Source organism: Leptonychotes weddellii, chromosome 10, assembly GCF_054177405.1.
Source record: "Leptonychotes weddellii isolate Sample4059 chromosome 10, ASM5417740v2, whole genome shotgun sequence".
NCBI classification, from domain to species: Eukaryota; Metazoa; Chordata; class Mammalia; order Carnivora; family Phocidae; genus Leptonychotes; species Leptonychotes weddellii.
Genome location: NC_138378.1, coordinates 5,144,525 through 5,157,840, shown reverse-complemented (window position 1 = coordinate 5,157,840; position 13,316 = coordinate 5,144,525). Strand labels below are relative to the sequence as shown.

Genomic DNA, 13,316 nt, shown 5'->3' with positions numbered 1-13,316 from the left:
CCACAGCGGCGTTCTGCACTGCACGGAGGTGTGACCCACCGGTGGGGAATGCTGGTGCCGGGGCCAGCTTCAAGGGCCCCGAGCTCAGAAACACCCCTCGCTAGGTTTAATGCTCTCCTGTTTGATGTGAAATTCCTAATAACTTTGAACAAGTTCTGTAGCCAGTCCTGCCTGGTGTGGAGCTCACGGAGGCCCTGACATGGCCTGTTTCTGTGGCTGGGGACAGGGACAGAGGGACCGGACCGCCCTCAGCTTGCGTTTTCCCCCGGGTCGCCCACACAGAGGGAGGAATCCCTGATATGGGGATGGGGGTGGGGATGGACTTTTGACGAGGCCAGAACAACTCCCCCTGCCTCGTCACCTCCTCCGGGAAGCCTCTGGGACCACTCTGGACCCTCCTGGATCGCAGATCCCGGGTTTATATCCCTCCCGGTTGTACACCGTATTTTTAACGTTGACCCGCCTTATTCATAGAACTCCGTGTATGTTCTGTGCATCCATGCAGCCCCAATCCTGGAGTGCCTGTCGCATGAGGGGCCCTGAAAAGGATTCGTCGAATGAATCATATTTATATATAAAACAAAAATCATTTCACCTTTTAATACATGTTGCTGTATCTTACCTCGCCCTGAGATAAATGTTGGCTCAATAAACGGGATGCTCACCCTCGGGCTTCCCCCTAATTCACTAGACCGTGCGCTCCACGAGGGCAGGGGGCTGGAATCCGGCGGGCATGCAGAGGGCCCCCGGGACCGCGGTACCCGCCTGCCGCGCGCCCGTGCCTGTTGTCTCCAGGGTGAGAGCCCCGCCCCGCCCCAGGGCTTCCCCGGCCCACGGGGTGCGGCGGGGCGGGGCCAGGACTACGCTTCCCGGCGGCCCCTGCGCGCCCGTGGCGGGGCGTGGCCGCGGCTGAGGGCGGGGCCGCGGCGGGCTGGGGGCGGGGCCGCTTACAAAGCCCGGGGGCGGGCGCCGGGGCGCAGAGTGCCCGCAGCGCCGGCCCGAGCGCAGCGCAGCGCAGCGAGGCGCGCAGAGCGCGAGCAGCCCGCGAGTGGACGGGCCTGGCGGCTGGACCGGCGCCGCTGCTGCCCTGCTCGCTCCCCGCCGCCGCCCATGAGCGCTGCGCGGCGCGGCCCGGGTCTGTAGGCGGCGGGGCGCCCCCCCCATGCTGCTGCAGCCCGCGCCGTGCGCCCCGAGCGCGGGCTTCCCGCGGCCCCCGGCCGCCCCCGGCGCCATGCACGGCTCGCAGAAGGACACCACGTTCACCAAGATCTTCGTGGGCGGCCTGCCCTACCACACCACCGACGCCTCGCTCAGGAAGTACTTCGAGGGCTTCGGGGACATCGAGGAGGCCGTGGTCATCACCGACCGCCAGACGGGCAAGTCCCGCGGCTACGGCTTCGTAAGTGGCCCCGCGGCCGGGCGCACACCCCGCCCCGCACTTATCGCGCCGGGGGCGCTGAGTCAACCGGCGGGCGCACGCCCAGCCGCCCCGGCACCTGCCGCCCCCTCCTGGGCTCGGGGGCGGGGGTTCACGCTCCAGCCGGTCGGGCCGCCGCTACCCGGTCCCGGCTCCCTGCCCCCACCCCCACCCCGCTCCCGGTTTAAAAGGGAGAACCGCTGAGTTCAATTAGCACTTCTGAGTTTGCAGAGAGGTTTTGGGGACAGCCGGCTGCGGCCAGGACTTCCTGGAGCAACAAGCAAGCAGGAGCGGAGGCTTCACCTCAGGGCGCTTTGGAGGCCTTTGGCACCCCCTCCCCTCCAGTATTTTACAAGAGCTCCCTTAACCACCCCAAATAAACATCAGTTTAAGTGAAAAGCGGCTTGAAGAATTGTCTCCTACTTCCTTTCTAACTAGCGTTCCCCAGCCCCTCCCATGAGGAAATTCGCACCCCCCACTGGCTGGCAGGCAGGACCGGCTGGGGCCCCTGCCTTGCTTGGGGCGGGGGAGGGTGCCTTGTCTCCCCTGGGGATCTTTTCTGTCCTTGAAGGCTAGGTTTCCCAGCACAGGAACTTGGAAGGAGGAGCTGAAATCCAGGGGCACCTCTGTGGGAGGGCCCCGGGGTGGGAGGTCGGTGGAGACTGTGCCAGAGGCTCTGGGTCACTGGCCCCGGTGGAGGGGGACGTGAGGGCCCCTTGCCAGAGCAGAGCCCTCTGCTTCTCCCACCCAGTAAGGGAAGCCCCTGATGCGTCTGTGCTCCTCCAGGTTACTATGGCCGACCGGGCGGCAGCTGAGAGAGCTTGCAAAGACCCTAATCCCAACATCGACGGCCGCAAGGCCAACGTGAACCTGGCATATCTGGGCGCCAAGCCGAGGAGCCTCCAGACGGGTGAGAGAGCCCGTGTTTTCCTTCCCCGGCTCGTCTTGATTGCTATATTCAGTGTTGGTATCCGTGGGGTGGAAACGGCCCTCCCCCCCCCCCCTCCGCCCCGGCCCTGCCCCAGGAGTGGCCGTCAGCTATCATGTGCCTGCAGAGCCGTCACAGGGCCCTCCTTCCCTAGCTTGGGAGCTGGACCCCTTGGTCTAGGCACATGTACCCGTGGGGCAGGGTGAGGAGGGCACATCACCCAGTCGTCAGCTGTCTTGGCGGCAAGGGGCAGTCAGCTCCCGGGCTGGAGATTGGGAGGGCGGGCACCCAGGGGCTGCTGCAACCCCGCTCCCTTGGCTTTGCTTTGGCAAGGCGCGTTTGGGTTGGAGGGACGGCGGCCTGGGAGTGCAGAGGAAGCCCGTTATCTGTGTCTTTTGGTGGGGGTCGGGGTGGGTGGGTCCTCCTTGGGATGAGGCCGAGCCCCTAACTGCTGTCGCATTTTAGGCTTTGCCATCGGCGTGCAGCAGCTGCACCCCACCTTGATCCAGCGGACTTATGGGTGAGTGGATGTGGCTGCTGGGGGCAGGGTTCGGGGCTGGGTCGGGGGGGCGGCAAACCAGCCGGAGCAGGCCCCTTGGTCCAAAGGAGTCTTTCACCCCAGGGCCCCACAGCATTGGTTATGCTGTTCACATCCACCTTTCCTTGTCTGAGGACCATCACTTTCTCCGGTCTTCCAGAAACGTGATGGCGTCCCGAGGGTGGGGAGGGCGGAGTAAGCCGGGAGAACTGAGAGAAGGCAGAGAACACTTCTGCACCCCCGACAGAGGCCATGGCGCGTGGGCATGGGAGCCTGCCAGCCTGGTCTCAAATCCTGGCTTCCCCCTTACTAGGTGTGTGAGCTCTGGTGGTCTACACGGCCATCTGTGCCTCAGTTTCCTCCTCTGGGACACGGGGGTGGTCACAGCATCTCTGAGTCCTGTGGGTGGAGAGCTCCGGATGGGCCTGCTGGGGGCACGTGAGCGCTCCCACAAGCTGTGGGACTGGCGGCTGGGCTCTTCTCAGGGGGCCTGGTGACCCGCCCTGGTGCCTGACAGATGGTGGCAGCAGGTCCCTGCCACTCAGGGTCTGGTGTGTAGGAGAGCTGCGGCAGGTGAGACCGGACCGGGGCCAGCTGTCCAGCCCGAGTGGGCCCGGCCTGTGGGCCTTTTGTGCGACGTGCTTTGGTGCGGCCCATTCCACCCTCCCCTCCCCCCTTTTTTTTTTTAACTTCTAATAAGTCTTGGCAGCTGCTTGCGGAAGGACGCACACTCTAGGGGCACAAAGGATCCCGCCATGCGGTGTGACTTGCCAGCCCCATGGTCGATGTCGGCTGTGCGCCCCAGTGCCGGGAGCAGGTTGACGGGGCTGGCGAGGGCCCTTACCAGACAGGCGGCCCCTTGTGGGACGTTAGCACTCCGTAAGCCGTCAGAGACCAGATCCCGGGCTTGGGTTTTGTGCTTCAAGTTGTGTAAGCATGTGTGCTCCTCTGCCCTAGAAAGAGGCCCAGCTCCGGAGCAGCCCAGCTCCCTAGTAGGGGTGGGAGCGAGGCTCGGGTGGACTGCGAGGGTCAAACAGATGGCCGAGGAGTTGCTTCACGCCTCCGATTTGGGGGTGATTGGGGGTGCTTGCCCAGACAGGCAGCGTCTGTCTGTCTGGTGGCCTTGGCGTGGATCGGCGTGTGTGGGAGCTCAGCTCTTGGTCTGTTCTCCGGGGAGGGAGCCCGGGGGCGGCTGGGAGCAGGTGGTTCTGGGTTTCCTTCTCGCCCTGGGATCTGCTTCGTCAGTGTCTGGAGCCGTCTTGGAAGGTATCTGGGGACAGCTGCCATCACCCTAGGTCCTTCCTTTTTGGGGTTCGGGTCACACAGGGAGGGCGTTTCTCATTTTCCTTAGCCTTGGCTCTGTTCCCCACGTCCATCCCAGGCGGCTGGGACCGGGGCCGGAGCGGGGGCCAGCTGCACAAAGCTCAGGGCACGAGCCTGGGGCACCTGCAGCTCTGTCCTGCTTCAAATGCAACAGTGCCTTCCCCTCCCAAGTTCAAGCTCTTTTCTGATCCAGTGTAGCTGCCTCTAAGGCTCCAGTAACTGTCAGGACTCAGCCTCTGGAGCCTGCAGACCTGGGTGCGAATCCCGGCTCTGGCGCGGTCCAGCTGGGCCCATTTGGCAGGTAACCTCTTCTTCCTGAGCATCCAGGTGTCTCGTCTGTTGTTTCCCGATGGAAATGCTAAGCGCTTCCCACAGTGCCACCCCCCTAGGGCTGGGGCCTCCGCGCCCCTGTGTGTGCCCTCCCACCCGTTCCCTCCTGTCCTCACAACAGCTCTCCGAGGTCAGAACCGATGTTATCCTCACTTCCTAGATGAGGAAACTGAGGCAAACAGAGGTTCACAGTCTGCCAGGGTGACCTGACTGATGCAATCTGAAACCAGGGTGGCTGGCTCCAAACCCACACTCCACCGCCACTCTCTGGGGTGGGCAGGGTGCCCCAGCCTTTCCCCTCAGGGCCCCTTGAGTGCCACCCACACGAGGGTAGTGGGGGGTCAACACAGACTTTACTGCTGTGCGTTCCTGACTTCAGGTGACAGTGTTTTGTAACTGAATCTCTGGCTGGCATCTAATACCCGTGACGATGAAGAGGCCGCCAGGTCTATTTGTTGGTTGCCAAGGGGCGGAGACCCAAACAGGGACAAGGGGTCAGAGGGACCGTCCAGCTCGTTTCCAGCGGCCAGTGGACCGAAGCCTCTCAGGGTCATGCCGCCTCCCACCAGGCCTTGCTGGGCTCCAGGGTGGCGGGAGGGGCCCCTGGAGGTGCTGCCCCCAGAGAGGCGGGGCGGGGCTGCCCGGGGTCAGCTGTCTCCACCCCCCCCACCCCCCCGCCACCGCCCAGTGCTCCTCAGTTGGGAGAGTTGGGCTGTCAGCGTCCCTTTTGTCTTTTGTCTTTGCGAATGAGAACAATCGGGCAGGAGCGCGGCTGGTCTGACTCAGCAGTCGGCGCTGTGAGCTACGGGCTGGCAGCGAGGCCTGGCCTGCCCCTGGCCAGGGCACGGTGGGAGCCGGGCAGTTCAGGCTTTTGAAACCAGTTAACCCCTCTCCTGCCAGGCTGAACTTCCCGCAGGCTTCCTGGCTCCAATCCTATGCCTTGGACGGTTGCAGAGATTCCGCAGCCCGGCTTCTGGGCAAGGCCACGGCAGAAGCCTCGCCTGCTGGGCCGTAAACTTATGAGCACGGAAGATTCTCTTGAGAACTTTTTACATGTTAGGCTTTTGGCTCGGATTCCCCTGCCCTCCGTTTTTTAAAGTGGAATGGGGTCTTTCAGGACCTAACTGGTGCTCTGTGTCCTGTAACTGTACGTGGGGCCAAGGCCTGAGGTTTGGAGGGTCCTTCTTTGACAGGTGACAAGTGATTTAATCACAGGAGGAAGCGACTAGGCCATAGGCCATCCAGCTGAGCGTCTTTTGGCTGCCTGGGAGGGATAGTCCACAGCCTGCAGGCAGGAGAGTTCACAGCCGTTGGGGAGGGCACATGTCAGGGCAGAGCTTTGGGTCTGCCCTGGAAGGGACCTCCTCGTGTTAAAGGGTGTGTGTCCGGGCCTGGGCCAAAGGCCTGCCAGGATTGGAGGTTTGTCCTGGGCCTGCCTGTACTTGGAGCCTCTCCTTGGGTTATTTTTGAAGGGCCAGCTGCTTCTCTGGGCACAGCCCCCGCCCCCGTTCTTAAGGGGGCCTTGCTGTGGCCTGCATGCCAGTCCACCACGAGCCCCGCTCTGTGCCGGGGGGCGGGGGGGGCAGGCCCCAGGTCCCAGACAGCAGGGTTGCCATGTGCTGGAGCAAGGATCCCAGGGTCTGCCCCGGCTCATCTCCCCATCCGTGTGGTGGGGCCCAGGACGCTACTGCCACACAGGAAGACTTGGGATTCGTCAGGGACCCATCTAGCGGCAGCGCCCTGACAAGGCCTGTGGGCCCAGCTGCTTATGGAGGCGCTGGGTGAGATGGGTGAGGAGAAACTTGCCTGAGCTCACACTGCGTGGGGCTGGGTGGCTCCAACGCCTTCCTTCCTTCCACGAAGCCCCTATACCTCCCTCTGACCGGCTCTTAGACAAATCAGAACCAGACACCCCAGGACTGACGGCCTGATGCCACAGAATCCTCTTCAGGCGGTTTGTGCCCTGTACTTTCAGGGGCTCCATCCCCCCCGTGAGGCCCCCACTGCCCTCGCCATCACTAGGCCACAGGCGTGTGCACGCTGAGGGGTCTGAGCCCAGTCCCTGGGTCACCAGGGTGGGAGGGGACCTGGGGAGGGACAGGAAGATGTCCATGTCCCCAGAAGTGTGGAGCACACAGGGCTCAGAGTCCTTCATTCATTCGTCAAGGCTTTGATGTGCTGGATGCCAGGCCTTGGGCCCAGGATACTTTACAGAAGAAAGACACGGTCGGTTCCCCACCTCAGGGTGCTCGCTTTCCAGCAGGGAAGCCAGACCATTAAAAACTTTCTGTGCACGTGAAGGTCCCGAGGTGGTGTTTGGCGGAGTGACGGGGCGGCCGGCCAGGGGGACTTCCTCGTGGGGAACGGTTCTGCGTGGTGCTTGTCATGGTGGGCGGGCCATCTGTGCTGTGATGGAGTGCCCTAGAAGGACACACCAAGAAATGCCAACATCTGACCAGGGCCTCCAGCCTGGCTAAGAGCCGCGAGCCGGCATCAGGCTCCTGGTTTTGGTAACGCGCTGGGTGGTGTAGACGTCACCACCGGGGGGGGGGGGGGGCACTGGAGGAGGGCACACAGGATTTCCCTGCAACTTCTTGGGGTTCTACCATTATTTCATAATCCAAAGTAAATAAAGGCCTGGGGCGCAGAGGTGAATGGCAGAGCCCTGCGGGGGGGGGGGGGGGGGTTGGAGGGGAGGGTCCGCATCTTGGGGGGCGTGGCAGGAAGTGAGGTCAGAGCCTGAGGCCGTGGGGGCTGGGAGGAAGCTGGTGCCCGCTGTGGTGTCACCTGGCTTGTTTTTACTTTCAGGGTGCCTGGGATGGCCCTGCTCCCCACACCGTGGCTTCCTGTTTGGCACCCACCGAAGCGAGGCGTGGGCCGGCGCGTGGCCCTCCCCCGTGGGCCGCCCGTGCACACCTGTTGTTTGTCCCTGGCGGCTGTAACAGAAACCAGCCCCCGGGCGGCTCTGGGGTTCCTCTGGAGGATGAGCTCCTCGCTCCGGCCCACTGCCCTGGCAGGAAGGGCCTTCTGCTGAGGCCTGGGGAGCCCCGTCCAGAAGCCTCGGGCCAAGGCATGGCGGCCGGAGCACAGACAGGCTGCCTGGTGTCCGAAGCACCGTGTGGGTGCCTTGGGGCAGGGGTGGGGGGGCAGGGGAGGGGTTCCCGGGCTTCCTGCTGCAGGGACAGCTGAGGAGGCTGGAGGCCCTTTACACGATTCCTGTGTGCAATGCCTCGTGGCCGTGACTTTTCCTCTTGGAGCCTCAGCTTCCCCGCCTTCTGTGTGGACAGGATGGGGGCTCCGCAGGGTCGTGGGGGGACATCTGCCTTCATGCTCCCGACCCCTCCCACGTGGGTGGGAGGAGGAGGCCGGGCATTCACTCAGCCAGTTTGGTCAGCAGATGCTTTTGCTTGCTTTGCAGCAGGCCGAGGGTGCCATGGGGACGAGGGGGGAGCTATCCCCGGTTAGGGATGCAGAGGAGCCTGGAGCAGAGGGGTGCGTGCAGGGAGCCCAGGTGGCAGGAGGCGCTGAGGCGGGGGAGAGCAGCTGGGCTGGGGCGCCAGCACGAGCAGTGGGAGGGGAGTTGGGGGCCCAGGGGCGCATTTAGATTTTATTCAGAGTGATGCGGGACGGAGGTGGGCCCTGAGCGGATGAGGGCTGGGTCCCTTGTGTCTTGAGAGCATCCCTCGGGCTGCCGGGCAGGCCTGCACTGCCGAGGCCAGGAGGGAGGCCCTGGGGCCCCCGCGGCAGTCCACGTGCAAGGCCACGGTGGCTGCTGTCTCCGCCGCCAGGGTGAGCAGCTGTGGGATTCTGGATGCATTTTAAAGAATGTGTGAAAGAGGAGCCCAGGAAGATTCCAGAGCTTTGGGCTGAGCAAATGGAGGGTTGGATCGGCGTTGGGGAAGGGGGGCAGGTGTGGGGGAAGGTTTGGGGGAACAGTAGGCATTCAGGTTTGGACACGTTGGGGTGGAGATGCCGTGCCGGGGCCTGGTGCTCTCCCACGGCGGCACGTCTTACCTGCCTTGTGCCTGCTGCCCCCACACTGGCCTGCTGGCTGGTGGCCCCCGGGAGCCTTCACATCCCCCCGCCCCGCGGGGATTCCTGGGCACGGGGCCTCTTTCCTGCAGGTGCGGGTGCCGCCCTGCTCGAGGCCCCTCCCGGCGCCCGGCGCTGGCCCCCCCAGCGGCTGCGTGCGGGTCCGGCACGGCGGGCAAAAACCTCCAGGGGGCAGAAAAAGTGAAACGGGCTCATTTGCCTTTTTTATTTTTGGGGGTGGCTTTGCATTCGGAAATGGAATCGTTCAGGGCTGCGGCGATTTCTTCTCACTGAGTTTTGCTCTGAGTGTGTGGAGAGAGCGGTCGTCTGGCCCCGGGGCGCCGGCTGCCCTCAGCTCTTGTCGACACCCCGTCTGCCCGGGAGCTCGCAGACCCTGCTGCTCGGAGCCCCGAGACCTCTGCCTTCTTAAGGGGCCTCTGGGGACCCGGGGGCGTTCTGTTGGGTTCAGTGGCACCCTTACCGTACAGAGGGGGCAACAGGCCAGAGGCCGGGATCCAAACTCAGGGTTCTCGCCTCCGGACCCCTGGGCTTCCGTGGGGCCGAGTCAGCGGGGGTGATGTTGGCGCTGCGTTGTTGTCTCGGGTCCTGGCCGACGTCTCGGCTCCCCAGTGGACTGTATTGAGGCTGCGAGACCCCAGTCCCACAGGTCATGGTGGTGCCTGGCAGGAGCAACCCTGATGGGCATTGAGGTCACCCGACCTTTAGGTTCTGACCCTGAGCCTGACTGTCCTGCTGGCTGGTACGGTTCTCCCCCCTGGGGCTGGGCCTGGGCGGCTGGGAGACAGAGGGGACCTTCCGTGCGCCTTGGCTGGCCTGGGGCTATTCCTTGCCCTCCCTCAAGCCCAGGGGGGGTCTCTGGTGCTGCCAAGCCCTCCAGGGCGCACAGAGCCTTAAATCCTCACGGCGGGTCCGGGGGGTGGTCCCACCCCCACAGAGGCAGTGCTGAGGCTGCGAGGCGCCTAGCAAGCACCGAAGCCAGCCTTGAATTGAGCCGGGACGTTCTGCCTCCCCAGGGTCCCCCCAGCTGTGAATTGCTGAGCAGAGCTGTTGCAGGCTGGGCTGCTTCTAGTGCCTTCGAAGGGGCTTCAGCTTCTGGCCCAGGAAACCGTTGGCAACCCTGGGGGAGGCTGCTTTGCCACTTGGGTGCCAGCAATCCTGGGGCCTGCCTGGGGCCCTCAGCCCTTGACAGATGATGTGCTAGGTACTTGGGACCCAGCACTCAGCGCCAAGTGCTTTCCCTTGTAGGGCTTAGGTTTTGTTTTCATGGAGGAAACAGCAGAAGAGAAAGTAAATGACCGGGAGGTTTCAGGTTGTGAGAAGGAAATAAAGCTGGTGGTGGGTGGGGTGTGCTGGTGTTGGTCAGGGAAGGCCTCTGAGGAGGTGAGGTTTGAGCTGTGGGAAGAAGCCTGCAAGCAGAGGGAATAGCAAGTACAAAGGTCCTGTGGTGTAGAAGAGCCTATTGAGTCTGGTAGGAGTGGAGACAGGGACTGGAGATGAGTTGGGGGAAGTTGAGGCCTGGTTGTGTGGGAAGCCATAGGGGGAGCAGTTTGGTTCTGCGTAGTGCGGAGGCCACGGGAGGAGTCTGGTCCTGGGGGTGACCTGGTCTCTTGGATGTTTTTAAGATAAGCCTCTGGCCACCAGATTGGAGCAGAGTTGGGGACTGCGGTCCTGCTGCGATGTTGTGTTATGGTGGATAGAGGCTTGACCTGGAGAGATGGGGGGCGGGTAGCGTGGAGAACACACAGAATTCGGGGATCGGGGTGGGAATGAGGAGTGCCAGGTGGGTGGGGCAGACATGGGCTGCGGGGGGGGAGAGCGCGCAGGGCCGGCAGGCCAGCCTTTGTCAGCACAGAGCGTTGTGAGGCCTGTGCCCTTTGCAGAGGCCTGAAGATCAGGCCTGTGGAGGCTGGTGGCGCCCTGACCTTTCTGGGGAGTAGGTGGGGCAGTGAGGAGCGTGCTGGGCACACCCACCATGTCCCCAGTGCCAGGCGGCCAGGACCTCCCCCTGCTGCCATGTGCGGGGCTGCCCTCAGGTAGTTTGGCTGGGCGTTCTGTCTCACCCGAGAGCCCAGCGGGTTCCCTGTGTGTGTGTATGCTGCTCGCACGCGCGTGGGCTCACCGCTCCGCTCTGCCCCGCCATCCCCGCCTGGCCTCCTTTCCAGCCCTGGGTGAGGGCATCTGGTCACGAAAGCGCTGAAGAGCCTTGTATCTGCCCTTGGCTTTGTAGTTCACTCTGGCAGGCTCTCTCCACGTGGGGGGAGCCGTGATCACGCTAGAGGATTCTCTGTGTTGGGCTGTCCTGTGCCTGGTGGGCTGTAAGCGGCATCCCTGGACTCCACCCACTAGGGTGGCAGCAGAAATGTTCCAGGCGTGGCCTGGTGTCCCTCGAGGGGCAGAGTTGCCTGGGCTGAGATCCGCTATTCTGGTGGAGGGTCCTGGGTCTCACAGCGGGCCCTGAGGCCAGCCTCTGTAAGTCCAGAGGCAGAGCTGAGGGGCTGACGTAGGGGAGGGAGGCTACCTGGGGCCCGTCCCCTGTGGGGGCGGGGGGGGGCTTTGCGGCTCCTTCCCCTCGATTCACCCAGCACTGTCCTCTCTCCTGGCCTCACTGTGCGGCACAACCTGCCGTTCCTTCTTTTCCTTTGGATGAGAGGCTGGGGTGCACACACCTGTTGAGGGTCCAGTCTCTCGATATGCTGAGCTCCTCGGCAGGAACAGAATCACCGGGGGCTGCCGGGTCATGGATGGGGGCTGCTCTGCCATCCGGGTGGCCTCCTGGAGACTCGGGCTGGCCCCCGAGGTGAGCCCAGGGTCGCAGGCTCCAGCCAGCAGCCCGTCCTTGTGGGCACAGGTCCCAGGCAGCGTATGGACGAGGAGGCTGACTTCGCTTTGCCATTCCCTGGCTGTGTGAGGATGCGGGTCATCCAGGCCTCTCTGAGCCTCAATGTCCCTCTCTGGGAAATGGGTTAACACAGCCCCTCTTGTGGCTTTGAAATGCTTTGTAAGTTATCTCAGGCTTGTTGCAGAGTGCGGAGCACTCCAGGGAAGCAGGTGAATAGATGCAGATATGTGGTATCCTGGCATGTCAGGAAACGGGGGCTCCCTTCCTCCCCAGCCTGAGAAATACTCACACCAGGTCGGAGTGTCCCCGTGGTGGCTGGGACAGAGTTCTGGTCCTGGCAATAGAGAGTGTAGAACCTGGTAAATGTGACCACTGCCTCAGCTGGCCGGACCTGTCATTTTTAAAGCCCTGGGTCCTGCTGTGTGGACGGCATGAGGCCCGGGTCTAGGCAGCGCGTCCGGTGTGTGGGTGTGTGTCACAATCTCTGGGGGCCTGTCAAATGCAGATTCCCAGACCCTATCTGACTTCTCAGTCTGCAGGGGATCCACATTTTTAGCAAATGCTTGGGGGGGTGTCTCAGGCAGGGGCATCCCTGCCCATGTTTGGAGAAGTTCTGGGCTTCACGCTTCCACAGCCTCCAACTCAGGAATGTTCCTGAGGCTCCCGGAGCCGGGTGGGGACGCTCATGGGGCCAAGGACAGCCCGGTGGGGGCCGCACCAACACACGCTTCCTCGTGTCTCCAGTTTGCTCCTTTCCTGAGCGGCGTCCCTATTGCTGGAGCCCCTCGTCTTTCTCAGTGGGGAGACTGTTTTCGGTGGGCTGTCCCAGCAGCACTGTGTGCCCGGCACGTTCCAGGGCTAGGTCTTGGGGCAGAGCCCTCTGCGCAGCTCAGCTGAGATGCAGGGCAGGTGAGGGAATGGGGCCAACCTCAGGTGGGGTCAGGAGGCCGCCCCCTGGGATGAGGGCTCCAGGGGACACAGTGGCGGGTACGGGCCCAGGTAGAGATGGCCTTGAGACCCGGGCTGGCCCCCGAGGTGAGCCCAGGGTCGCAGCCTCCAGCCAGCAGCCCGTCCTTGTGGGCACAGGTCCCAGGCAGTGTATGGACAAGGAGGCTGACTTCGCTTTGCCATTCCCTGGCTGTGTGAGGATGCGGGTCATCCAGGCCTCTCTGAGCCTGGTGTGTGCAGCTGGGGCGGGACAGGGGCATGGAGGGCGAGGGGTCTGGGGATCTGGTCTCAGAGTGGACAGCCTGGTGCCCTTGTCCTGCTGTTCCAGCACACATACTTGCCTTTTTGTTGCTGTTCCCCTTGCCTGGAATGCTGTTTCCCACGGCCGGCTCTGTTTTGTTTTCCGGGCTCAGTGCAGATGCTCCCTCCTCCAGGAGGTCTTCCCTGACCACTCCCCGCAGTCCCGCCTCCAGTTCATGGGTTGGATTGTTTGTGTGTCTGTCCCCATCCTGGAATCCAAGCTCTGGGGGCCAAGGCTGTGCAGTCTGCTCACCTCCGTATCCCGGTCCTGAGCAGACATGGGAGAAAGCTGCTGGATGCCGAGCGGGATTCGAACCCAGGCCTGGCTCTGGTCAACGCTCTTGTTTACGTGCGGGAGGAAGGAGGTGACCGGCAGAGGCTCCTGGGGCGGGGACGATGGGCGCTGTGGCCCCGAGCCCGAGCGCGGGGATCCTGCGGAAGCTGCCCAGGCCTCCTGGCGAGCACTGTAGGTGGGGCGTGGGGGGGCACAGCCTGTCGCCAGCAGGGGTGTGTTGCCGCGGTGACTACTGGGATGCTGCTGCCTAGGAGGGCAAACGGCAGCCGTGGTTGGAGCCGGTGACCCCTCAGGCAGGGGCAGGTGTGTCCCAGACTCCCACTCCCTCCCAGATCCCCGGCGCGT

At 63.5% G+C, this 13,316-nt stretch overlaps 1 protein-coding gene across 2 annotated transcripts in view; it reads left to right on the top strand.

Moving 5' to 3' along the window:
* The first annotated feature begins 994 nt into the window (after positions 1–994).
* Positions 995–13,316, top strand: part of RBM38 (RNA binding motif protein 38) — a 23,462-nt gene continuing 11,140 nt past the window's right edge. The window contains exons 1-3 of one of the 2 annotated variants that reach the window (XM_081832538.1): positions 995–1,399; positions 2,204–2,327; positions 2,811–2,865. In XM_081832538.1, coding sequence (XP_081688664.1) covers positions 1,163–1,399; positions 2,204–2,327; positions 2,811–2,865 — 416 coding nt within the window. In that variant the 5' untranslated portion in view covers positions 995–1,162. The remainder of the gene's footprint in view (positions 1,400–2,203; positions 2,328–2,810; positions 2,866–13,316) is intronic. The other variant, XM_006742632.2, reaches the window with a different exon arrangement.